The sequence below is a fragment of the Macadamia integrifolia genome, chromosome 4, assembly GCF_013358625.1.
Source record: "Macadamia integrifolia cultivar HAES 741 chromosome 4, SCU_Mint_v3, whole genome shotgun sequence".
In the NCBI taxonomy this organism is placed as follows: Eukaryota; Viridiplantae; Streptophyta; class Magnoliopsida; order Proteales; family Proteaceae; genus Macadamia; species Macadamia integrifolia.
The window spans coordinates 11,955,166-11,982,325 of record NC_056560.1 but is presented as its reverse complement, the minus strand read 5'-3'; the positions used below and the strand labels follow the sequence as shown (position 1 = coordinate 11,982,325).

General features: G+C 41.6%; 3 protein-coding genes across 4 annotated transcripts in view; 1 reads left to right on the top strand and 2 right to left on the bottom strand.

The window, feature by feature from the left end:
* LOC122076760 overlaps nt 1-16,646 on the top strand; it is a 32,180-nt gene extending 15,534 nt beyond the window's left edge. Inside the window, exon 4 of one of the 2 annotated variants that reach the window (XM_042642275.1) lies at nt 16,384-16,646. The gene's annotated coding sequence lies outside the window, so the exon portion shown is untranslated. The remainder of the gene's footprint in view (nt 1-16,383) is intronic. The other variant, XM_042642273.1, reaches the window with a different exon arrangement.
* On the bottom strand, nt 12,800-18,296 carry LOC122076241 (probable disease resistance protein At4g27220). Its single transcript, XM_042641570.1, has 3 exons — nt 17,949-18,296; nt 17,782-17,858; nt 12,800-16,180 (listed from the first exon to the last, which is right to left on the bottom strand). Exon 3 carries the CDS (start codon nt 15,881-15,883, stop codon nt 12,800-12,802), a length of 3,084 nt encoding a protein of 1,027 aa, XP_042497504.1. The 5' UTR covers nt 15,884-16,180; nt 17,782-17,858; nt 17,949-18,296.
* A 2,391-nt stretch (nt 18,297-20,687) lies between these two features.
* LOC122076757 (disease resistance protein RPS5-like) lies at nt 20,688-26,581 on the bottom strand. The gene is made up of 4 exons (XM_042642268.1): nt 26,248-26,581; nt 21,354-25,068; nt 21,087-21,178; nt 20,688-20,806 (listed from the first exon to the last, which is right to left on the bottom strand). The coding sequence occupies exons 2-3, from the start codon at nt 24,888-24,890 to the stop codon at nt 21,140-21,142; spliced, it is 3,576 nt and encodes a 1,191-aa protein (XP_042498202.1). The 5' UTR covers nt 24,891-25,068; nt 26,248-26,581; the 3' UTR covers nt 20,688-20,806; nt 21,087-21,139.
* Between the last annotated feature and the right edge of the window lie 579 nt (nt 26,582-27,160).

The following is a 27,160-nucleotide window of genomic DNA, read 5'->3' as shown; positions in this document are numbered from 1 at the left end:
TTGGAAGGTTTGAAGTCATTCTTGAGCAAAGAAGGTAAGATGGCTCCCCTCACTTGAATCTAACTTAGATCTAAGCTAGAACCATCCTATAGGACTTTAAAGGTGTGAAGAATGGGTTGAGAAAAGCCCTATTTGGGTCCCCAAGGAATGGAAGAAGTTGAGAAGAAACTGGGGTTTTTCCGCCAAAACCGGTGGGTACAACCGGCGGGTCCCTACCTGCCTGAGAGCACCCACCTGAGAGGGCAGGGGGTCCCTGGCCAAACCGGCGGGTAGGACCGGTGGGTAGACAGCCCACCTGTCTGACCCACCTGAGTGGCCCCGAAGGTGATCCGTTGGTCCAATCGAGCCCAAATCGGATGTGTGACCTTCTTTCGACGTTCTAAACACGATTTTGACATCGGATTTCATTAATTTTGATTCTAAAATGGTGAAGTACTAAACCCGCTCAATTTTGTTAGGTTCACCAAAGCCTACCCGATTCGCTCCGGATCTCACCCGTACCGAGCGGGACTCCTTGTACGCTACAAGTAAGTGGAGAGAGGACGTTTGGCCTTGTTTCAAGGAATTTTTTTGGCATTCATATAACTATATCTAATCTAGTCATGTCATCATGAATATGCTATATAGATTAGTCATTTCACACTTTGATGTGCATATATGCTACGTTTACTTTTCAAATGCAAATTGAATGAGATGTTATATGTTGAATGTGGACATCATGTTGCATAATGCATTGATAGACTAGAGGCCGTGGTCGGCTTGGAAACGAATGCATCGGTGGCCCGTGGTATGGGGCACGATGGCACTATGCAGTCGTACTACATATAGGAGCATGCGGTATTAGGATTCTCACCATCCCGTGCTACGACCCTTCCCAACAGGGGTTGAGGTGTTGGGTTGCCATTTGGGGGGAAGCAGGGGTCGCGGTTGTCGGACACTGTGGCGGTTAGGCATTACGCCCGGCGAGTCATGTAGGACAGTCGGCAACTCCGGTGGTATTTCAAGAGGGCCAATCGTACTGCTTTTAAATTGCTGGAGTCAGCACTGTCATTTAATTTATTTACATTTCTGTTGAGAGCCGGTGGACGGCATTGTCTTTATTTTTCCGAGTACTCACGGTGGGCCTTCTCCAACAGCCCTATGGGCGTATCGCGGGAGGGAGTTCGCGGCTCGTACCCGGAGTATACGCGTACTGTGGTTGTAGTAGCACTAAAACCAAGGACTTAGTAATGCTGATTAGGTGTATGTGATTTAAAATGACTTGCATGGCATGTAGTGCATATGATGTGTTGTGATGTGTGGACTGTTGTGTGTGGTCCACCTCTCTACTTACTGAGCTAGTGAGCTCATTCCACGTGTGCACCCCTTTTTAGATGATTTTACAGGTCATGCATCTGAGGAGCATGGGGTGGGTCCCACAGTCGAGTTTCCTGGAGAGGACTGGTGGACCCCTGAGGAGTTTGAGCACGGCGTAGACTGCGCATGTGAGAGCTGTGCTGCGGGACAGCAGTTCTGAGGCCGAGCTGAGCTCCAGCCTTGATACCGAGGCCGAGCTGTGTACTCTGATGATTTTGATGATTTCCTGTATATACTTGATGTTTGAACTTCATTCTTTTTGTGTATATATCATGCCTACGGGCCCAAATGTATATAATTATTGTATCACCATTTGGGTATCAAGTATATGGGAATTATTTACAGGTAAAACTTAGTCTTCCGCTGATATGATGAATTGATGCTAGTGTGTGTATGCTGTGGTGGAATACAGTATCTGATGATCCTGGCAGGGTTGGGTTAACCGGTGTTAACTCGGTCACCGCTCCGGTTCAGGGTGAACGGGGTGTGACAAACGGTGGTATCAGAGCGTGATGCTCTGCTCCACTTACAGCATACCATTAGAATCCCGTAGACTCTATAATAGGAAAATGGGGTTGGGTAAAGATAAAAGTTTAAAGATTAAAAGTCAAAGAAAGAAAGTATAAAATGGAGTTATATTATAAGTTGCATTCATGGCATGCGTGAGTGTAGATAAAAAGGTAATTAGATTGGAACTATAACCTATAAAGTACTATTTCGATGAAATTTCGGCAGCATAACGGCGTAAAGTGGGATTTCCAAAAATTTTACACAAAACCTGATAAACAACAGATAATAATATAACCAAGGGCACAGGTAGAAAAATCACATCACCACAAAACCACACAGGTACTCCACATAGGAAAACACCACAACAATCCATTATCCAAAGATATTTCATTCCATAAATGAAATCAAGTTACATTGCAATTACAAGGAATGAGAATAAAGAAAGGTACAATGTCTACAAAAAGAGAAAAATGGATAAATAGCTGGGTGGGCAAGCCAAGCCCTCACTGGGCGTCGTCATCGTCGTCGATGATCACCACGTTCGCTGGAGGCCTGGAGTTAACATCGAAGCGGTGATCGTAATAATCGAACCTCGCGTTCACCACCTGTACCTCCCTCCGAAGCCGGCCATAGTCTGCTGAGATAGCATTGGCCCTGGTGTCCAAGTCCTGACCCAGCCTACGGAAGGAATCCTCCAAGGTGGTCTGCCTGGAGGCAATCTCGTCCAGCCGCCTCAGTATCTGGACCTGGCCATCCTGCAAGGCCCGCATGGAGGCTGTCCTGCCCTCATAGTCGTAGTCACCACTCCCAGGTGGTGGGGCTGCAGCTCTGGAAGAACTAGGACCCGGACCTCTCGACTCCTGAGGCACCTCCTCAGGGATGCTGCCGCCCATCAGATCCTCCTCCTCGTCCTGAGGAACGTAGTCCTCATCCTCCTCACTGGACTCCTCCTCCATGGGGACATCCACCATAGGGGCAGCCCTTCTACCCCTACCTCTCTGAGCTCCTGATCTAGGAGGTGAATCCATGAGGGTATGGAGACTCATCTTCAAGAGGTTGCTCCGATCGAACCTATCAGCCGGAGTCTTCCCCTCCTCTCCGCTCAGATTCACCCCGAAGAACTCGAAGATCCTGGTGAGGATCCTGCCGTAGGGGAATCCTCCGTCCTCTGGGTGGGAAGCATGGTGCTCCATCGCTCGGAGGATGATATAGGGAAGGCACAAGTGCTCCCCGCCTCCCTCTGCGGCCGTGAAGATACAAAATGCAATGAAGGCCGCCATGAAACCCACCTGGTTCCGATGACCTCCCCTGGGGAGCAGGTTGAACTGGATCAACCGGGCGAAGAGACGGACCTCAGGGAAGAAAGATGTCTCGGACTCCGGGCGACTGCTGCTGCCGCAGATGGTCTCGTAGATGAAGTCCGGTGTCTCCATGCTCATGAACGGTCCCTGAGGCCTACTCCTGGGGGGACTGTAGTATCGGTGTCCTGCCGCCGATATACCCAATATGCTGGCCAGGGTGCCTACCGTCAGCTGGATATCCACTCCCTTCACCAAGCTGCTGATGGTGAATTCCCCGTACTGATACGACACCTCCAGGTTGCAATAAAACCGACGGACGAGCTGCTCGTAGCATGGTCGGTCCACCTGAAGAATAGAGTCCCAGCCCAATGCTGAGAACCTCTCCTGAAGCCTGGCCTTGTGGAAGTCCTCGACTACCACGGTCTGTTCCATCAACACTGACCCCTTCAGGAAGTTGGGCCAGTTGGCTGCGGCCTCTGCACTAGTGAAGTGCTCCTCATCATAGTCTGAAGGGTCAGACTGAGCAGGTGCAGGTCTCCCTGTGCGATGAGCTGAAGTGCTGGTCTCCGCACTCTTCCGCTTAGAAGCGGTGGTCTTGCGTCGAACGCCAGAGGAAGATGGTCCTTTGCCGGTGCGTGACGACATTCTGGCAATAAGGAAAGAAAGTTGGGTTAGTACAGCAATAAAAGACAGCAGCATTAAAGAAGGGAAACCCAAAATCCAATTTATGCAAAACGGGAACGGCGACAATCTGAGAAAGATAGGAAACTTATGACATGAAGCACGGTAGTTGACAACGCATAGGAACATGTCAAAACAGCAAAGGACAGCAAAAGCAAAGAGTATAAGTAAAATGAGGGAATTCAAGTACATGGTGCAAATTCGAATATAATGGAGAACAACCGGAAACCATAGGACTAAGGCGAAATGACATAGTAGTGGGATGATGGAAATGCAAGAACATGCCCCAAATAGACTATAGAGTTCTATGAATACTAGTATGAGTGAAAACCAAGGAATTCAATGCCAAAAATAGGAATTTTCATGGGAAAACATAGGGATTCCAAGCATAATGGGTGATTCATGCAATCTAAAGCATATTAAGCATAAAACAAGTGGAATGTACTACAAAGGAATCACCAATTTGAGAAAAGGATCAACAATGTAAGAAATTCCCAAATTTGGGAACCTAGGGCACAAATTGGGGGTTTTTCCCCAAATGAAGGAACAAATTCCTATAAACTACGAATGACTACAGTAGAATCATCATAAACACATGGAAAGACTATACTATGGTGAAAAATAGAGAAAGAAAGCCTAGAAAGTAAACCCTATTCAAGCATTTCACCCAAATTGAAATTCTGGAAAAAGGAGAAGAAGAGGAACTTACTTGGATGAAGATGAGTTGACTCTTCACTAAAGCGCCGAGTGGATGAGTGGAACCGCGAGTAGGAGCGCTGAGTAGACTCCCAAGATCGTCCAAAAGGAAAAGGAAGAAAGAGAGGGGAGAGAGTGAGAGTGACAGGCAAAACAGGGCCTGAAGGGCCCTGTTCGTGTTTTATCACGGGCAGGACCGGTGGGTCAGACCGGCGGGTCCCTACCCGCCGGTGACACCCGCCGGTTTGGGGTGCTGAGATCGGCGGGTCCCTACCCGCCGGTTCATCCCACCGGTTAAGACAGAAGAGGAAAATTTTAAAAATTTTGAAATTTTCCTTCTTTTTCTTTTCCCTTCTCTTCTCCTATTATGATTTCATTGATTTTTATGGTGGATATTATTCCTATGATCAATATGTTATGGTCAAGTGGGACCATTAGCATGTATGATTGTGGACTTTGTCTGTATCTTGGAATTTAGCTATGATTGATTACAGGCTATCATACACTACAACACCTCATATAATGGCATATGATTGTGTGCCTAAATCAGTTCTATGGTGTTTAACCAATATGGTGTGTGATATGTTCCAGGTACAGGGATACGATGGTACGTACTAGATCCGGTAGTAATGCCCGAGGTACCTCGCGGGGTCCTCGTCGGGTCGGTCGACCACAAAATCCCAGAGGGTCCCGTTCTAGGGGGCATACCTCACCTCCACTACCTCCAGAGACCCTTGGTCAGGGTGGGGCACATGGGGACCCACCTATGACTGCACTCCCGGACCCTCCACCGGTCATTACACCGGGAGATGTTGCTACAATAATTCAGCAGTCCCAACAAGCTTTCCAGCAACAAATGCTTCAGCAACAGCAAGCATTTATGACTGCCATCCAGCAACAGTTGGATTTTTCTCAACCGGGTCAACCTCCCCGGGTACTCACGCCGCAGAACCCACCTGTAGGGTCGGGAACGGGACCACAAGTGGGTACACCTCCAATCCCACCATTCGGTATTCCTCAGCATGGGATGCCTCATCCATACTCCTATTATCCTGCCTATGCTCCTAACTTCCCGGCGACGAGTAATACGTCAAGGGTGGTGGAGTCGTTCAAGAGGAACTTACCACCGGTATTCTCTAAGGTGGGGAGTGATCCTCTAGAACCGGATCAATGGATCCAAGAATTGGAGAAGATATTTGAGGTGCTTGAGTGCACGGATGCCCAGAAGCTCATTTGTGCTGGGTTACAACTCAAGAAAGAGGCAAATTCTTGGTGGCAAGCTTCCAAGCCTATATTGATGGCTGCTCATCCAGAACCTACTTGGGAGCAGTTTAAGGAATTGTTCCTGGATAACCATTATCCGCGCAGTTTCAGAGATCGGAAGGAGACTGAGTTCATGGCCTTAACTCAAGGAGGTAAAACTGTCCTTGAATACCAACAGCAGTTCGAGAGTTTGTTCCATTTTGCCCCAAGGCATATGCGAACAGCTGAAGAGAAGGCAACAAGGTTCCTAAAAGGCCTAAAGGCATCTATTGGGTCTGTGCTTGAAGTCTTGGATTTGACAGAATATGGCCAGATTGTACAGAAGGCCAAAACAATGGAAGATAAGCAAAAGGGTGAACAGTCCCTCACTCCTGGACTGTGGAAGAGAACAAATCCATTCCCAGATGTGGGAAATTCCTCCAAAGCATACCGTGGATCATACAGTTCTGGGCCTATGTATAGGCAGCCCTATAGGCCATCTGGTTACCCTTCTAGGCCGGTTGGTGGTTCGGGTTCTACTTCCTTTCGCCCGAACACTAGTGTGGCACCTACAGCTCCAAGGCCACCTCGACCTCCATCTGCAGCGGGTCAAGTACAGAGGGGCCCCGCTCAGATTCCGACGTCTCAGATTCGTTGTTTCAACTGCCATTCCTATGGGCATTATGCGAAAGACTGTCGGGCCCGACCAGCCTTGCCCTCCAGTCAGCCCTCTGCGTACCGACCTCCCTTACCTCGAGGCAGTCAACCGCAGGGAAGGATGTATGCCCTATCAGCCGAGGAAGCTGAGGCTAGTACAGAAGTTGTAGCAGGTACATTTTAAATTAAGAAGTTCATTATGATTAATATTGATGACCTGCTGAAATTATATACATTGTTATACTAGGTATCCTACCCATATCGGGCATACCAGCCTATGTTTTATTTGATTCAGGAGCTACTCATTCATTCGCATCTAAGAGGTTTGTAGGGAAGCTTGGGATGTCACCCAGGATCCTAGACCAGGGAATGATTGTTAGTATGCCTACTGGTAAAATTGCACAGTTGAAGGAAGTGTATGGACCGTGCCCGGTGGAGATTAGTGGGAAGAACTTTGATGCACAACTCATTAAATTCAATATGCAGAATTTTGATGTTATATTGGGTATGGATTGGTTGTCGGCTCATCGAGCTAACGTGATCTGTGCGGAAAGGCTGATTAAGGTGACAGATGGCGAAGGGAAAGAGTGGGTGTACCGAGCAGACACAATGAAAAGGGTGAGGAAGGTCCTCGTCTCCGCTCTCCAAGCGGTAAAGTTGCTAGAAAGTGGATGTCAGGGTTTCATAGCCTCGGTACTCGATGTTGATGCAAGAGTTACACCTCTAGAAGAAGTAAAAGTGGTTAAGGAGTTTCCCGATGTTTTCCCAGATGATCTGGTGCATTTACCCCCTGATAGAGAGTTGGAGTTTGCCATAGACTTGACTCCTGGAGCAGCTCCAGTATCTAAGGCTCCATACAGGATGGCACCAGCTGAATTGAAGGAGTTGCAGTTGCAATTGCAAGAACTATTGGAAAAGGGGTTTATTCGCCCAAGTGTTTCACCTTGGGGTGCCCCGGTGTTGTTTGTCAAGAAGAAGGATGGTAGTTTGCGTATGTGCATAGATTACCGGGAGTTGAATAAGCTGACCATTAAGAACCGGTATCCATTGCCACGCATCGATGATTTATTTGATCAGTTGCAGGGAGCCAGAGTATTTTCAAAGATAGACCTTCGGTCCGGCTATTATCAGCTCAAGATAAAGAGTAGTGATATACCCAAAACAGCATTTAGGACTCGATACGGCCATTATGAGTTCCTAGTGTTGTCCTTTGGGTTAACCAATGCACCGGCAGCATTCATGGATCTAATGAATCGAGTATTCCAGGATGTGCTCGACAAATGGGTAATTGTTTTTATTGACGATATCTTGATCTACTCCAAGACTGAGGAGGAGCACACTCAACACTTGAGAATGGTGTTACAGAGGTTGAGAGATCAACGGTTGTTTGCCAAGTACAACAAGTGTGAATTTTGGCTTGAACAAGTTGGATTCCTGGGGCACGTAGTGTCTAAAGCTGGAATCGGAGTAGATCCTGCTAAGGTAAAAGCAGTAGTGGAATGGGAAAGTCCCAAGAATGTTACTGAAATTAGAAGCTTCCTGGGTTTAGCTGGGTACTACCGGCGTTTCATCGAGAATTTTGCTCGGATCTCAGCACCGATGACCAAGTTGACTAAAAAGGGTGTGAAATTCGACTGGGCAGAGGAATGCGAGAAGAGCTTCCAGGAACTGAAAGAGAAGTTGGTGACTGCCCCTGTGCTGACTATTCCTGAAGGCACAGGTGGAATGACGGTCTATACCGATGCTTCCAAAGTTGGGTTGGGTTGTGTTCTCATGCAACGCGGAAAGGTAATAGCGTATGCATCCCGACAACTAAAGGAGTATGAGAAGAACTACCCCACTCATGACTTGGAACTAGCGGCAGTCATTTTTGCCCTTAAAATCTGGCGACACTATTTGTATGGGGAGAAGTGTGAAATATACAGTGACCATAAAAGCCTAAAATACTTCTTCACCCAGAAAGATTTGAACATGAGACAGAGAAGATGGCTTGAGCTCATGAAGGATTATGACTGCGACATTCAGTATCATCCCGGCAAGGCTAATGTAGTGGCAGATGCATTGAGTCGGAAGACACAGACGGTGTCGCTCTCATACTTAGCAGTCAGCTCACCACTTGTGCAAGAGGCGATGCTAATGGATGAAGCCCTCTTGTATGAAGGGGCAACCTTAGAGCTTGAACCTCAACCAGAAAACCTTAAGTGGTTGACGGTATCCTTATCGGCTCTACAGGTGCATCCGGCAATTAGGCAAGAGGTGATAATGAAGCAACCCTTGGATCCCAAATTGCAGCGGATCAGAGTTAAGGTTCAAGACCAAACAATGAACGACCCAGATTTTTCTTTAGCCAGTGATGGGGCATTGATGTTTCGAGACAGATTGTGTGTACCCGATGATTTGGATATACAGGATAAAATCGTGAGAGAAGCACACAGCTCCGAGTACTCACTTCACCCAGGAAGTACCAAAATGTACAAACACCTCAAACAGAGTTACTGGTGGCCAAGCATGAAAGTCACCATAGCTTTGTATGTGGCGACTTGTCTTACCTGCCAGAAGGTGAAAGCTGAGAGGCATCGACCTTATGGTACCCTTCAGCCACTCCCAGTACCAGAATGGAAGTGGGAAAGGATTACAATGGACTTCGTCACCGGACTACCAGGTACACCTAAGGGAATGGATGCGATATGGGTGATTGTGGATCGGCTTACCAAGACTGCTCATTTCATTCCTATCAAGACCAAGTTCTCCATGCTCAAACTAGCACAACTTTACATGGATAACATAGTGCGTTTACATGGAGTGCCAGTGAGCATTGTTTCAGATAGGGACCCAAGGTTCACTTCCAGATTTTGGAAAAGCTTACAGCGTGCCTTGGGATCGCAACTGAATTTGAGTACAGCGTTTCACCCACAGACGGACGGTCAGTCGGAGCGAACTATACAGATATTAGAAGAGATGCTCAGGGCATGTGCAATGGAGATGAGTGGCAGCTGGGAAGAATATATACCTCTTATGGAGTTTGCATATAATAATAGTTACCAAGCTACAATTGGGATGGCTCCATATGAAGCGTTATATGGCAGAAAGTGCAGAACTCCTTTGTATTGGGATGAGGTAGGTGAACGTCGAATGTTAGGACCTGAGATGATCCAGATGACTTGTGACAAGGTCGACGTTATTAGAGAACGGATTAAAGCAGCTCAGTCCCGTCAAAAGAGCTATGCGGACACCCGCAGGAAGGAGATTGAATTTCAGCTAGGAGAAAAGGTATTTCTCAAGATCTCTCCTACTAAAGGTTTGCAAAGGTTTCACAGAAAGGGGAAGTTGAGCCCAAGATACATGGGACCATTTGAGATCTTGTCCCGGGTTGGCTCAGTAGCCTACATGCTTGCTCTGCCACCTTCGCTTGGAAATGTTCACAATGTATTCCATGTGTCCATGCTGAAGAAGTACGTGCATGATCCATCTCATGTACTACCCGTGGAACCAGAGTACCTAGAAGCTGATATGACCTACACAGAACAGCCAGCTGAAATTTTGGACCGGAAGGTGAAAACCCTTCGCAACCGCTCCATTTCCTATGTAAAGGTGCGATGGGCTGATCACTCACTTGAAGAAGCATCTTGGGAGGTAGAAGAAGAAATGCGAGCCAAGTACCCTCATCTTTTTTATCAACCAGGTACGCAATTTCGAGGACGAAATTTTTCAGAAGGGGGGGTAATGTAATATCCCGCTTCTTAAACCCGGTCTGATTTCGCGGTTGAACCGGTTTAACCATGCAGGAACCGAGCCAGAGGATGTTAGAGCGGGTTCCTTTTGGGCTATGATGGCACGGGTGACCTTAAACACCGGCTGGCCCGACAAGTCCGAGCCAGTGCCAGAAGAGACGGGAGTGCCCAAACCGTGTACGTGCACCTACCATAAGGCTATGTATGGATAAAACAGGTATTATATCTGTATTTTAAGATATATACGTATGCTACAATGTATGCCTGGAGTGGGGTTTGAGCCGAGGTCCGAGCCCGGTCAAAATCCCAAGTTTTGACTCTCGGGTGGGTATGATCGATGGGTACACCCACCCACCTGAGTGACCCATCCGACACTATTCACTTAATTAGGAATAGTATATAAGACTTTATGATTTCTTTTCTTTCCATTTATTACCCTCGTACGTTGGTGAGAAAAGTAAAGAGGAGAGAGAAAAGAAAAGGGAAGAAGGAAGGAAGAGGAAGAAAGGAAGGATTTCCGTGGCGCCGAAGCTAGATCTTGCCACTCCGGTGCCGGGAGAGTAATCTTCAACTCGAGATCTACAGTTGGAGGTAAGAGAAGTTGGGTTTTATGAACGTTCACCATACCCGAGCTTTAAACCCTCGATTCGAGTGTGATTTCTTGAGATCTTGTAAATACCCTTTGAAATGATGAATCTATGGTTTAATAGATGATTTATGTGTTGATCTTGAAGGATTTGAAGAGATATTGACAAGGTAGAAGGAGCATTGTGAGTTGGAAGTGATTTGGAAGGTTTGAAGTCATTCTTGAACAAAGAAGGTAAGATGGCTCCCCTCACTTGAATCTAACTTAGATCTAAGCTAGAACCATCCTATAGGACTTTAAAGGTGTGAAGAATGGGTTGAGAAAAGCCCTATTTGGGTCCCCAAGGAATGGAAGAAGTTGAGAAGAAACTGGGGTTTTTCCGCCAAAACCGGCGGGTACAACCGGCGGGTCCCTACCCGCCTGAGAGCACCCACCTGAGAGGGCAGGGGGTCCCTGGCCAAACCGGCGGGTAGGACCGGCGGGTCCTACCGACCCGCCGGTCCAAACCGGCGGGTAGGACCGGTGGGTAGACAGCCCACCTGTCTGACCCACCTGAGTGGCCCCGAAGGTGATCCGTTGGTCCGATCGAGCCCAAATCGGACGTGTGACCTTCTTTCGACGTTCTAAACACGATTTTGACATCGGATTTCATTAATTTTGATTCTAAAATGGTGAAGTACTAACCCCTCTCAATTATGTTAGGTTCACCAAATCCTACCCGATTCGCTCCGGATCTCACCCGTACCGAATCGGGACTCCTTGTACGCTACAAGTAAGTGGAGAGAGGACGTTTGGCCTTGTTTCAAGGCATTTGTTTGGCATTCATATAACTATATCTAATCTAGTCATGTCATCATGAATATGCTATATAGATTAGTCATTTCACACTTTGATGTGCATATATGCTACGTTTACTTTTCAAATGCAAATTGAATGAGATGTTATATGTTGAATGTGGACATCATGTTGCATAATGCATTGATAGACTAGAGGCCGTGGTCGGCTTGGAAACGAATGCATCGGTGGCCCGTGGTATGGGACACGGTGGCACTATGCAGTCGTACTACATATAGGAGCATGCAGTATTAGGATTCTCACCATCCTGTGCTACGACCCTTCCCAACAGGGGTTAAGGTGTTGGGTTGCCATTTGGGGGGAAGCAGGGGTCGCGGTTGTCGGACACTGTGGTGGTTAGGCATTACGCCCGGCGAGTCATGTAGGACAGTCGGCAACCCCGGTGGTATTTCAAGAGGGCCAATCGTACTGCTTTTAAATTGTTGGAGTCAGCACTGTCATTTAATTTATTTACATTTCTGTTGAGAGCCGGTGGACGGCATTGTCTTTATTTTTCCGAGTACTCACGGTGGGCCTTCTCCAACAGCCCTATGGGCGTATCGCGGGAGGGAGTTCGCGGCTCGTACCCGGAGTATACGCGCACTGTGGTTGTAGTAGCACTAAAACCAAAGACTTAGTAATGTTGATTAGGTGTATGTGATTTAAAATGACTTGCATGGCATGTAGTGCATATGATGTGTTGTGATGTGTGGACTGTTGTGTGTGGTCCACCTCTCTACTTACTGAGCTAGTGAGCTCATTCCACGTGTACACCCCTTTTTAGATGATTTTGCAGGTCATGCATCTGAGGAGCATGGGGTGGGTCCCACAGTCGAGTTTCCTGAGGAGGACTGGTGGACCCCTAAGGAGTTTGAGCACGGCATAGACTGCGCGTGTGAGAGCTGTGCTGCGGGACAGCGGTTCTGAGCCGAGCTGTGTACTCTGATGATTTGATGATTTCCTGTATATATTTGATATTTGAACTTTATTCTTTTTGTGTATATATCATGCCTACAGGCCCAAATGTATATAATTATTGTATCACCATTTGGGTATCAAGTATATGGGAATTATTTACAGGTAAAACTTAGTCTTCCGCTGATATGATGAATTGATGCTAGTGTGTGTATGCTGTGGTGGAATACAGTATCTGATGATCCTGGCAGGGTTGGGTTAACCGGTGTTAACTCGGTCACCGCTCCGGTTCAGGGTGAACGGGGTGTGACACTTAGGTTGCCAAAAATTGGAGTGCTTGGCAGTAGTACTAACGAAGAAAAAGAAGAAGACAAATCATTATTTGTTGAATAATTCGACTGTAGTCTTGATGAGGATGTATTGATCTCTTCTTCATCTCCTTCCATTAATGAGATAATTTGCACCATATTAGAACAACCCTCAAGCTGAAGCTGTTTTAGTTGGTGAAACCTCTGTGCCATGGCCAGTGAGAACATGAATTTCAAATTTAATTCTCTCACTTCTATCTCCTCTAGGTTCAGAAGGCTTAAAGGCGATAAAATGCCTTCCCATATGGTCCTTAGATTAGGAAGGAATTCTAGATGCAATCGTTTCAGTTTCGTCAATATTGTTGTAGCCTGCAGATGCCCCCCTTCATCAAGTAATAATCCTGTGGAGTTGAATACCTCAGTTGTCTCAGGACACCACCTTACCTGGAGTTGTTCTAAATTTGGTAGCTTTGCCAGCAGATCAGAGGGTATGATACTAATTATACTCCAACATTCATACACATCTAGAAATCTTAGGTTGTTGAAAAAGTAGAAGAATCCTCCTCCTCCTCCTCCTCCTCCTCCTCCTTCGCTTGGAACTGGAAGAGACCCATATTGGCAGATTGACTCCAATTTCGGTAAGGACCATAAGTATAACTTTTCCAAACTGCTTAATATTGGGATTATTTGCTGTGGAATGGCCTCTTCTTCTGCCTCATCAACATCAACAGTAGTGGTACTCAAAAGATATTCCACATCATCACATTTTTCAACATGAAGAATCCGAATAGAATTCCAAACCCTTATTGCACTATGGCTTAGAATGTGAATGTACTTGATACCAGGACACTTTATTAGAAATAGCCCTTCTGATCGTTCCAACAAAAAGATCATGCAATCGGAAAATGGAGGGATGGATCCACAAATATGCAACTGGGTGGCACACTTAGAAACAAGAGAACTTTCCCAATTGTTACCCAAAATTATTGAGAAGCGACTCAGCTTTTCCCATCTTAATGGGATATTATTTGGGCACAAAATTTTGAGATTCGATACCCTTATCTTTAGCTGAGTCAAAGCACACAAAGATGCAACCTCAAATAAGTACGCCTTCTTACTTAATATCCCGTCTTCATCATCGTTGTCATCTTCTTCTTCTTCTTCTTCTTCTGCAGATGTTGATCTTTCGTCAATCTCCCACTCATGAAAGCTTTCCTCAAGATTGAGTTCTTCCAACAGAGACAACTTCGATAGGGTATTTGGGGCAATAGTCAAGCCTTGATTCCATGACAAATCCAATGATTTCAGATTTGTAAGATCTCCTATTTCTTCTGTCAATTGTTTTATATTGCAGTCAGATAGGTGAAGTATTTCAAGTTTCTTCAACTTCCCAAGTAATGAGACATCAAAAGTCATCTGACTACTTTTACTAATACGCAACACTCGAAGGTCAGTTAAGCATGACAATAAAGATGGCATCAAAGAGATTTTTGTTCTTCCTAGATCTAGAGTCTTCAATGATATCATCCCTTGAAAAAATTCATCCGGGATTTCTTTCAAAGACCTATTGTCCCTTAAGGATAAGCTTAGAAGCTGATCAGAACAATCAAGTCGATTGGGGAGCTTAGTAATTTCATTTTGCATTAGTGAAAGTCGCTTGCATTTCTTTAGGTTCTCCCTATCTTCTTCTGGAAAATGTCTCAATCCTGTACCAGACTTTAGAACAAAATCATGACCTTTCGATGCAATCCATATTGACACATCCCGAATGACATCATGCATCCTCACACATCCCTCCATCCTTCCACTGTCATCTAATAATAAGTAGGATCCCTTGAGTCCTTCTATGTGGTTGTGCAACTTATCCCTCGCTTCCTTAAGGCTATTAGTATCTCCAAATACCCCCTCCCCCACCATGTAAGGAAGCAAATCATCCTCAGAAATAGACATGTCTTCAGGAAACATACAACATAGCAAGAAGCAAAATTTGGTAGCTTCGTTAGCAAGAAAGTCGTAACTCAATTTTATGGAACAGAAAATTTTTTCATGCACACCTTCAATATCCGATGGTGATGAGCTTGACTTCTTGAGTTGGCTAGCCATATCTTTCCACATAGATTGATCCTTACCTCGTAGTGCCCTTCCAACTGTAATGATTGCCAATGGCAAACCTCCGCATTCTTCAACAATTTCCTTTGCCACTGGACGCACCGTATCATCGTCCTCTATATGATCTCCGACAACTCGTTTGAATAAAACCCATGCATCTCCTTCTGATAGATTTTTTACTTCAACATCGAATTGGGTCTTCATTTGATTACACACTTTGAGGTGTCTTGTCATGAGAACTACTTTGCAGTTGTTTCCACAGGGAATTCCAACCTCATCTTGTAAATTTAGTGGCTTCCACAATTCATCTATGATTATGAGGGTTCGCTTCTCCTTCTTCAATCTCTCTGATAAACATTTTGCTCTCAGAGAAAGGTGCTCTTCTCCAAGCCTCAGGCCCAAGTTCTCTGCAATTTTTCCTTGGATATTCTTCAAGACTAGGTTTTGAGACACAGTTACCATCACAACCTGATCAAAAAACCAGTCTTTTTTAAAAAATTTATCCACTTCTTTCATCAAGGTCGTCTTTCCAATTCCTGCTATCCCATATACACCAACCATGTTTTTATTCCCATACTTCAAAGCCTCAATGATTTGGTCCATGGCTGATTTGGTGGAGTCATAAATTTGGAAATCTAGCATTTGAATGGTTTCTAGGATGGGTGGAAGTGAAGAATGATCTGATACAGCCGTACTAATTTGTGGATCTTCATTTAGGAGCTGATTTTCTTGGTCAATCATGTGCTTATTTACATCTTTCCCTACTTGAAATGATCCCTTGCTCTCTTCCAATGCATTATGCAATGCCATTTCCTCATACTGTATTTGATTCACTCTTGTTAACCAACACTCCACCACTTCCTTTATATCTTCTCCTCTCATGCGAGCTTCATCCACAGAGCGTTGTACATCCTCTTTTTTGTTCTTGGAGTATTGCCATTTGGTTTCTAAGGTCATCAGCGATTTGCATGACCTCTAAGCTGGTGGTTAGAGGAGAAGGATCTGACACAACAGTAGTAAATGTTAGGCTTTCATTCAGGAGCACTTTGACTTTGTCAATCATGCGTTTCGCATCTTTTCCTACTTGATATAGGAACCACCTTGGAGGCATCCCTTGCTCTCTTCCAATTCTATCTCCTCAGACTCCGTTTGATTCACTTTCAAGAGCCAGTCTTAGACAATGTCCATTGTTGTAGCTTTGAATATGCAGAGAGCTAGCAAGAGGTGATCTGCCCTAGAAATCTGAATCAAGCTCTGCAAATAGAGAACAGGAAACAATTGGAAATTCCACGATTATTAATTTCAATTTGGAAGTGTTGTGATGTCCAGTTAGTGACAAATATTGAGATGATCCCACAAATTTAAACATGCTTTGTTGCTTTATATATGGAACAAGTGTTAATTAGATCTTGTGGACTAATTTTGATTAATGTCAAGTTATCCATTTTCCTTTTCAGGGATGATTTGGGCATTCTTTATACTCTTCTTGATGGAGAGGGAAACCACATCTTTCATATTATTTTAGGCAGTTGTCCTAGTTTTCATTCTCATCAATATATATGTTTTTTTGGGAGAAGGTTCGGAATGCCACTGGCTTTCTTGGAGTTAGCGACTCAACCAATGAGAGAATTGGGATGAGAGGGGCATAGGGGACATTTCCAAGGGGAGGAAAGAGAAAGACACAGATCTAGGTATTCAAGCGGCATACCCAGATTTTTCCCATGTTTTAATTGTAAATGGCAAGTTAATATGAAAATTGATTAGGTTTCAATTTTACCAATTAATTTGTGGAAAAAAAAAAAAAAAAGACTGCTTGGTTTTTCTAAAACTGAACAAATCATGAATTTGACAAGCTAGGTCACAATTCTTCTATAGAGTGTTTGGTTTTAGTAGAAGGGATCTTGTGTCTAGATCATACCAGGAATAAAAGGGGAGTTCCCTTATGATTAGACCACCAGTTCATTTTTTTAGAACCTTATTATCCATACCATACAGCTATACCATATCCTTGTTTTCTCAATTTCCGGCCTTTTTTCCAGAATATCAACCCAAGAGAAATGAGGCCCAACACATGAGATATTGAATGCCATCAAGAATAAGTTTAATAGATGAATAGTAGATTTATAACAATTAGATGGAAAGTTAACATAGACAAAGCTTGATCTGATTTGGACAAACCATTATCTAGAGTGTAGATTCACACATATTCATCTTATAAATAATAGCTAATGTGAAGTGATCATGACGTCAAATTTGAGTAAGAAAAAACACATAAATCAAATCATGTTTTGGGGAAAAAGAATCTTGTCGGTATGGGGTAGAAAACGCCCAAATACAGGCGGACACAAAAAGATCATGTTGCCCTCCCTTTTGTGTGTCCTGAAGATGCTCTCGCCTGTACTCTCATTGATCTGCATGTCTAACGTTTTTCTATGCAAAATTGGAAAAGATTTTTTTTTTCCCCAAGTTTTATTTTAGAATGTTTTTTAAGATATATAGGCCACTGCCGCCCAGACAACAATTCTTGAAGGCTTGGGTGTTGGATTGTTGGAGATAACCATAGCTTCTATATCCAGATGCGGATTTGGATCCTCAATGGCGGAACATGGTGTTCAGCGTGCATCCAACTATCAGAAATGCCTTGGGCACAGTGCTCAAGGCATTTCTGACCGTGGGATACTCACCAAACATCATGTTGCACCATAGAGGAGTTCAATCCATCCGGATGCTCACTGCAGACAATTTGAACCCATATCCCATGGATTGAGTTTTCCATGTTCATAAACCACCAATTAAAGAGAATAATAATTTATCAAAAAAAAAAAAGAGACGGAGAGAATAATAGATGTACATACCTCAATCTTTCACAATCCCAAAAGCCTCTAAGCTTGTTCACAGACCCTCCTTGTGTCAAAGTAGCCACTTACAAACCCTACTTTGAAGAATAAAACAAAAAGCAGCCAGAGAAGTTAGGCATCAGTCTGAAATGTATCTAATATCTTATGTAATAACACATAATCACCTATTATTTTCACCCGCCTGGTTTAACAGTCATTTCTTCTACCCTGGTGTTCTTCCCCACAGTCAGCCATGGGTCATCGCATGTCTCCTAGCTTCAAAGATGGAGTTATCACTAACTATCACATTCCAAGATGGATCTCATGAGTTGCTAGCTACTTGTGCCTTTGCATCAGGTGATCACCATAGCTTCAAATCGATTTTCTCCCAAAGCAATAAAAAGGTTTAACAGTTCTTGAATAGAAGAGGAGAACTGGAAGAGTTAACAATAACTAGCTAGCTATAGCTTCATTCATTCTTTGTAAGCTGGCTTCTAAATTGAGTTTTGGGCCTTTACAAGATCTGAAAAGCATAAAAGACGCCTGACGTTGGCGATGACATCAGTTAGTATGTCAAGAACACTTTTCTTCCCCAAGTGGAAGATGACTGGATAAAGAACTCAAATAAAGAAAGAGTAAATTACATAACCCTCCCCTATATATTACACCCTAATGACCTCCTCTATCACATGTGGGGATGTAAACGGATAATTGAAATTCGAATTTGTATTCGTATTTGTTTAAGGGTATTTGTATTCGGTTAAAGGTATCTGAATTAAAATCCAAAAAATAATTATCTGATCATATTAAATAATCAATTAACAATTTTGAGGGTTTTTGGAAGTTTAAACAGATTTTAAAGAATGAGGAAAAGAGTTAAAATAACTTAGAAAGATGGATTAAGAGAAAATTATATTCATTGGGAGGAGGAAGGTCCAAATTACACAAGTCAAAAAGTAAATGGATAGCTGAAAATCCGAATTCGATCCACATCCGTATTCGTTTAGGGGTCTCTGTATCCGTTTAGGGGTATCCGTTTCCAGTCAGAAAATATCTGAATACATTCAATCCGTATCCGATCCATTTACATCCTTAATTCACATGTTTATGAACATGACATCAGTTCCCTTAGAGGTTGACAGTGTTAGATTTGAAATGTAAAACTTTTCCAAATCAGCTCCAGCATAAGAACCTTGGGTTTGAACTAAAATTGAACTGAATTTGGGTATTACAATGTTACAATGTATATTACTAATATTAATATATAAACTGAGTACATGAATCGGAGTTGAACCACATAAGAACCAAATAAAAATCAAAATTGAACTGAGCATTATCTGTAAAGAGTATCAATTTTCAAAAATGAATTGGTTCAAGGTTTGGTTTTGGATCACACCAACACTCTCTAGAACCAAACAAATGCCTTGGGACGCCCGCATCAAAGAATGAGAATCGAAGAGTGTTAATATATGATGTTTTGTATTCCATTGCAATTCAATCCAGGGAATATTGGTGCAGGTTATCTCGCAATAGAATGGGGGGACTCGTTTATTAAGGGCAATTTTGTACTTACTGATATTGGGGTTTTATTCGTTATATATTTATAGCGAGGTTTTATTTCTTTGTAAACAATCTGAGAGAGATATGAGGACGAACATTATAACTCTATTTTTCATTGATAATGAAGTATTGATCTCATCTCATTGAGGACGTGTACAATCTTATCGAACCTCTTAAGTCCAAGTGCATTATTTTGTTTTTCTTTTTTCATTCTTTCCTACATTGTTTTAGGGTTGTCCCCCCTCCCCCCGGGACTTTTTCTTGTTTACTTTTCTTCCCCATGGAGTACTTGACTTTGATGTTTGCTTTTCCTCTTATTCTGTGCCCCGGATGACTTGGTAGAGGACAATGCCTATCTCTTTATCATTTTCTTCTTCCCTTTTCTCCCATCTCTTTCATTTTTCTTTATGAAAATGACGAAACTAGAGAGACATGCATTATTGTAGTTATCGTTTCTTCATGAAATTGTCCTGAGCTGATCAGTAACACGGCCCTTTTCAAGGCTTTCACATGGGTACCTAACTAACGTTATCTCTTTGTCTGAGAGTCATTGCTCCGGACCATAGGCCTAGGGTGTCAATTAATTCGTTCGGTCTGATTTCATTGATTTTAGTGTGAGAACGAGTGAATCTTAAACCAAATCATTAAGAGAAGATTCGGTTTTGATTAGTAGTTTCGAATTTGGTTTCTTATCGGATTTTCTTATCTATTGGATATCAAGTTCAGTCCAGTTTAATTTAGTTTCGAATTTGGTTCGGTTCTCTATGTTTGATTTGGTTTCAATCAGTTTCAATGTAGCACAGCTTCAATTGGTTTCACAATATAACAATTGGAAGATGATCCAATAAGCTTTGGTTCGGTTTGGTTCGAACTTATTCAGGTAGGTCCAATTCGATTTCACTAGTTCAGTTCACATTTTTGACATCCCTAGCTCTAGGACGGGATGTCCCCCATGAAATTAGGTTGTTTGGTTTGAATTTTTCACTTTATTTTTGAGAAATGGAAATCAATACTTGAATTAAGCCATCCTAATTGCTTACTGATCATCATCTGGAGGTCTTCTATGGCTTTTCAAATATCACTTGTTGGATGGACTACCATAGAGGCTGTAGGCATGCAATTTGAGCACCCCATAATGAGAAGCAGGTTTCAATAGTCTTATGGTTGTTGTAATTACAATGAAGTAGAGATTTTGAGCCCATGAAAATCCTTTTTTTTTTTTTTTTTGCTAACGACGGGTATCCAAGCCTTCGACCTGACTATTCCCGCGGGTCCATACTGACTCTAGAGCCGCATGGACCGGATCATACCAGATGAAAATCCCTATTTATTAGTGCAATTTGTACATCAAGAAGGAAACTCTATGGTAAAAAAAATCATAATTAAACCCAAAAGAATAAGCCACTTTGAGGTTCTATGCACATGTGATTAAATTGTCCAACAAACTCAGGCCATGAAGCTGCTAATTTTCATCCATCTCTATCTGCAACAACAGAAACATGATTAATGAGTCAGTGGAATTCTTCCTAATATTCAATATAATTACTCTTTCCCACCAGTAAATGAAATTACAAGTGTCTGTGACTTAATCCAATTAGTGTGTAGAAGCATTAAAAAACATTTCTCTTCTAAGAAAAACATGAAACTAATTTGAGCCACTAATAGATTCATGGAAATTTTTGACCTACTGAAAGCCCAATTGAAATCCCTGCCCATATTGACAGCTAAAGACATGCTATGTTACATATAATTAAGAAACTTACCGAAGGAGCCACCATTGTTGCTTAGTGATCATCTGGAGGTCTTCTGTGGCTTCTCAAAATATAACCGGCCTGTTGGATGGACCTCTTTGAGCCTTAAAAGAAAGAAGAAAAACCAAAATAGTTTAGGACAAAGATTTTACCATCATAAATTTAATTTGATGAGGAACAAGGAAAATAGAAATTAAAATTTCTTGTTCATTAGATATACATACTACACAGTAGGCAAGCAAGAAAAGTGAAATAATATTAAGAATCTTAATTACATACCTTGACTCTTTCTTGTAGGTACAACTTGTAATCAATTTGGTCATCATCCCATTCCAACTCATTGAACCATTCTTCTTCTACCTCAATTTCCCTCAGTTTTGTTGGGGTCATCGTCTGTGGAATCACAGGGAACTTTTTCAACTTGTGGCATCTCAGAACTTTTAGCATTTCCAGTGAAGGCCAGTAACAATAACAGTCATGGTTGCCTCTTAACACCCGTTTGCTAGCCATCGAGAGATTTGGTAAGCCAACTAACTTTAGACACCTTAGTCGAGGAAACAATAATACCTTAGTCTTCTCCTCATCCTCCTCCTTTCCATCATCCACAAATATTATTTCCTCCAGATTAGAGCAATCACTTATATCCAATTCTTCTAGTTGTAGAAGACCTTGAGCCAAACTCATTGGTAGGATGTGCTTCAAGCTATCACATTCATATATGCCTAGGCTCCTCAGGTTGCCAAGAATTGGATGAGTGCTTGGCAGTAGTGCTTGGCTTCTTATTAATGAGATTATTTGCACCATTTTGGGACACTCCCGAATCTCAAGCCGCTTTAGTTGTTGAAGCTTCTCCACAATTGCTACTGAGAACATGAAATTCAAGTTGTCCAATCGTTTCACATGTATCTCCTCTAGGTTCATCAGGCTTAAGAAAGGGGAAACAATGCCCTTCCATATGGTCCTTAGAGAACGAAGATATTGTAGATCCAATCGTTTTAGTTTCTTCAATATTGTTGTAGCTTGCAGATTCCCTACTCTGAATACCTCAGTGGCCCCATAACATAACTTTACCACAAGTTCTTCTAAATTTGATAGCATTGCCAGTAGATCAGAGGGTATGATACTAATGAGACCCGGACAATCAAATACATCTAGAAATCTTAAGTTGTTGAAGAAGAAGCTATATCCTCCTCTAAAATGGCAGATTGCCTTCAATTTTGGCAGAGAATGCAAGTATAGCTTTTCCAAATTGCTAATTATTGTGATATTTTGCAGAACTTCTTGACCATGACGAAGATGATCTTCGGCCTCATCAACTTCAACAGTAGTAGTAGTAGTACTACTCAAAATATATTCCACATCACCACATTTTCTAACATGGAGAACCCGAATGTTATTAAAAACACTAGCACCATGGCTTAGAATGTGAACATACTTAACATCATGACACTGGTTTAGCATTAGCCCTTCCAATCGTTCCAACAAAAAGATCATCCATTTTGAAAATGGAGGGATGGATCCAGAAATATGCACTTGAGTGGCACACTTAGAAACAGGAGAACTTACCCAATCATCTCCCAAAATTATTGAGAACTGTGTCAGATTTTCCCAGCATAATGGGATATTAGTTGCCCATAAACTTTTGACATTTGATACCCTTATCTTTAGATGAGTCAAAGCAGATAAAGATGCAACCTCAGATAAGCATGCCTTCTTGTTTAATGTCCTGCCTTCTTCTTCTTCTTCTTCTTCCTCTTCTTCTTCTGATCTTTCATCGATCTCCCACTCATGAAAGCTACCCTTAAGATTGAGTTCTTCTAAGAGAGACAACCTTGATAGAGTATTTGGGGCAATAATCAAGCCCCAATTACCTGACAAATCCAATGACTTTAGATTTGTAAGCTCTCCTATTTCTTCTGTCAATCTTCTTACATTGCAATCAGTTATGTGAAGTATTTCAAGTTTCTTCAACTTCCCAAGCACTGAGACATAAAAAGTCCTTTGACTTCCACTAATACGCAGCACTCGAAGGTCTGTTAAGCTTGACAATGAAGATGGTATCAAAGAGATTTTTGTTCTTCCCAGATCTAGAGTCTTCAATGATGTCATCCTTTTAAAGATTCCATCTGGGATTTCTCTCAAATTAGTATTGTCACTTAAGGATAAGGTCATAAGCTGATCAGAACAACCAAGTCGATTGGGGAGTACAGTAATTTCATTTTGCATTAGTGAAAGTCGCTTGCATTTTCTTAGGTTCTCCTTATGTTCTAGCAAATATGTCAATCCTCTACCAGATTTTACAAAAAAACCATGGCATCCTTTTGATGCAGTCCATATGGACACATCTCGAATAATATCATGCATCCTTATGCAGCCTTTCATCCTTTCACTGTCATCTAATAATAAACACGATCCTTTGAGTCCTTCTATATGCATTTGCAACTTATTCCTCACTTCCTTAAGGCTATCATTATCTCCAAATACCCTCTCCCCCACCACATAAGGAAGCAAATCATCCTCAGAAATAGGCATGTCTCGAGGAAACATACAACAAAGCAAGAAGCAAAATTTGGTAGCTTCGTTACCAAGAGAGTCGTAGCTCAATTTTATGCACTGGAAAACTTTTTCATGCACACCTTTAATATCCGATGGTGATGAGCTTGACTTCTTGAGTTGGCTAGCTGCATCTTTCCACACAGATGGGTCCTTACCTCGCAGTGCCTTTCCAACTGTGATAATTGCCAAAGGCAAACCCATGCATTCTCCAACAATTTCCTTTCCCAGTGCACGCAGCATATTGCGGTTCTCTATATGAACTCCAGCAGCCCATTTGAATAGAACCCATGCATCTCCTTCTGATAGAACTTTCACTTCAACATTGAATTGGGTTTTCATTTGATTACACACTTGAAGATGTCTTGTCGTGAGAATTACTTTGCAGTTGTTTCCACAAGGAATTCCTACCTCATCTTCTAAATTTAGTGGCTTCCATAAATCATCTAAGACTATGAGGATTCTCTTCTCCTTCTTCAATCTCTTAGATAATATTCTTGCTCTCATAGAAAGCTGCTCTTCTTCAAGCTCCAGCTGCAAGTTCTCTGCAATTTTTCCTTGGATATTCTTCAAGACCCAGTTTTGAGACACAGTTACCATCACAACCTGATCAAAAAGCCCATCTTTTTTCAAAAATTTAGCCACTTCTTTCATCAAGGTTGTCTTTCCAATTCCTCCTATCCCATATGCACCAACTATGTTCTTATTCTCATCTTTCAAAGCCTCCATGATTTGGTCCATGGCTGATTTGGCAGAGTCATAAATTTGGAAATCTAACATTTCCATGGATTCTAGGATGGGAGGAAGTGGAGAAGGGTTTGACATAGTAGCACTGAATTGTGGGCCTTCAGTCATGTTCTTTACATCTTTCCCTGCTTGAAAAGATGTGTTGCTCTCTTCTGCAACTTTCTTACCTCTTTGAAAAGATCCCTTGCTCTCTTCCAATGCATTATGCAATGTCATTTCCTCAGACTGTATTTGATTCACTCTTGTTAACCAATCTTCCACCACTACCTTTATCTCTTTTCCTCTCATTCGAGCTTCATCCACAGTGTATTGTACATCCTCTTTTAGTTCTCTAAGCCTTGCCATTTGGTTTCTAAGGTCATTAGAGATAAGCATGAACTCTAAGCTGCTGGTACTTTGCAGAGAAGGATCTGACACAACAGTAAATGTTTGGCCTTCATTTAGGAGAACTTTAACTTCGTCAAGCATGTGTTTTTCATCTTTTCCTACTTGATAGAGCAATCCTGTTGGAGGCATCCTCTGCTCTCTTCTAATTCTTTCTCCACAGACTCTGTTTGATTCACTTTCAATAGCCAATCTTACACCACTACTTTAATCAATTCACTGATGGCTCCAACAACAATGTCCATTGTTGTAGCTTTGAATATACAGAGAGCAAGAAGTGATGAGCCTGGAAATCTGAATCAAGCCGGCCCTGCAAATAGAGAAAGGGAAACAATTGGAAATGCATATGTATTGGAACTCCTTAATTTGGTAACTAAGACGCATCATCTCATCCCTTATGACAATGCAAACTGTACCAATCTCTGATTGCATGCCAAAAATACAATCCATATTAGGAACACCAAGTTGTAGTAGATTACTTGTAATTATATCTCATTGTTTAGATCTCTATTACAATCTAATTTCAATTTAATAAATTATTTATGGACTATATCTCTAAAAAATCATGCAATTTAAAGATATAAAATTGTCATTATTGGCTTTTAATAAGGGTATACATTTAATAAGATCTGTTAACAACTTAAACATAAAATTTCACACAAATTGAGACTTTAAAAACAAATTTAAAAATAAAAATAAAAATTATTCCCCAATATATATTTTTTTTCTAACAATCTAGAATCGAAACAAATCTAGATTTCCCTTATATGCATGGCAAAATGCAATAATAAATAAATAAATAAATAAATAAATAAGAGAATGCAATCAAAATAAATCATAGCATGTCAAAATCTAAAATTGTTTTAAAATAAGCGACCGACCAGCCCAGACAACAATTCCTAAAGGCTTGGAAATAATTTAGACCATTAAAAGATAATTAACCATGTTTTCTATATATCCCATGGATCGAAGATAGAGAAAATAATAGATGTACACAAGGATTAAAGTATTGGTATCGATTACTATATTGATCGGCTAAATTTAAGATACATATCAGAGGGTATCATATCGTATCAAAGATACCCTAAGATATGTTCAAAAATAAGGATTAAAATATCGACATCAATCGCCCGTATCATTCGATTAAATTTAAGATACATATCAATATCGAAGATACTTTAAACCATGAATGTAAATACCTCAATCTTTCACAATTGCAAAAGCCTCTAGCCTCTAGCCTCTAGCAGCCAATACAAAACACATGGTTCTAAAAAACAAAACCAAAAGCAGAAATGGAGCGAGGCATAAGTGATCTTACTTAGAAAATATATATAATTACAAATTATTAATTTCCCATTATATTTTAAAATAAAATATTTAATTATTAATGACTTCAAAAAAAAAAAAAAAACTACAACTATTGATTTAAAAAAAAATTTGTGAAACCCACTAATAATCACTTTTTTTTTTTTTTTTTTTAAATACATACCTATCTTCAATGAATTGCCCTTTGGTTAACAGTCATTTCTTCTCCCCTGGTGTTCTTTCCCACTGCCTGCAGTCATGAGTGATCATCACAGTCACCTTCTAAGATGGAGTCATCACTTTCAGCTTCCAAGACAGAACTCTTGAACTGCTAGCTCCTTTTCTCTATGTATCAGGTGATCAAGAGAGCTTCAAATCAATTTTCTCCAAAGCAATAACCCCAATACGTATGAATGTGTCACTTGATAAAGAAAAAACAAGAAGAAAAAAAAAGGCTTAACAGTTTCTGAATAGAAGAGGAGAACTGGAAGAGTAATAGTAACTAGCTTCGTTCCTTCTAAATTGAGTTTTGGGCCTTTATAAGCTCTGTTATTAGAACGTAAAGAATATTTTTCTTTACCCAGTGGAAGATGACTAAATAAAGAGGAGACTAAGATAAAGAGGAGAACATGGAGGCTGTCCACTTCAACTTTTTCTTCAATTATTTTCTTTCAGTAAGATTATTTAAGGGTGTCAAATTGAAATCGAAATCGAAAATCGAAAATCGAAAATTGAAACTGGATCAATTAAATCGAATCGAAATGTAGGAATCAAATTTAGGTTGAATCCGGTTTCAGCATAGGAACCATGGGTGTGAATTTAATCAAACCAAATCAAATTTGAATATTTAAATACTATAATGTATTAATATATTATAATACTAATATATCATAGTATATATTACTAATATTAGTACTAGATATTATCATACAACTATATTATAGTATATGAACCAAGTGTAGGACTTAGAACCGAACCACGTAAGAATTGAATGTCATAATCGAATAAGAATTGAAACCAAACAGAATTGAAACAAGCTTAATTTGAATAATTGTTATGGATCACACCAACACTCTCTAAAACCAAACTACCAAGGA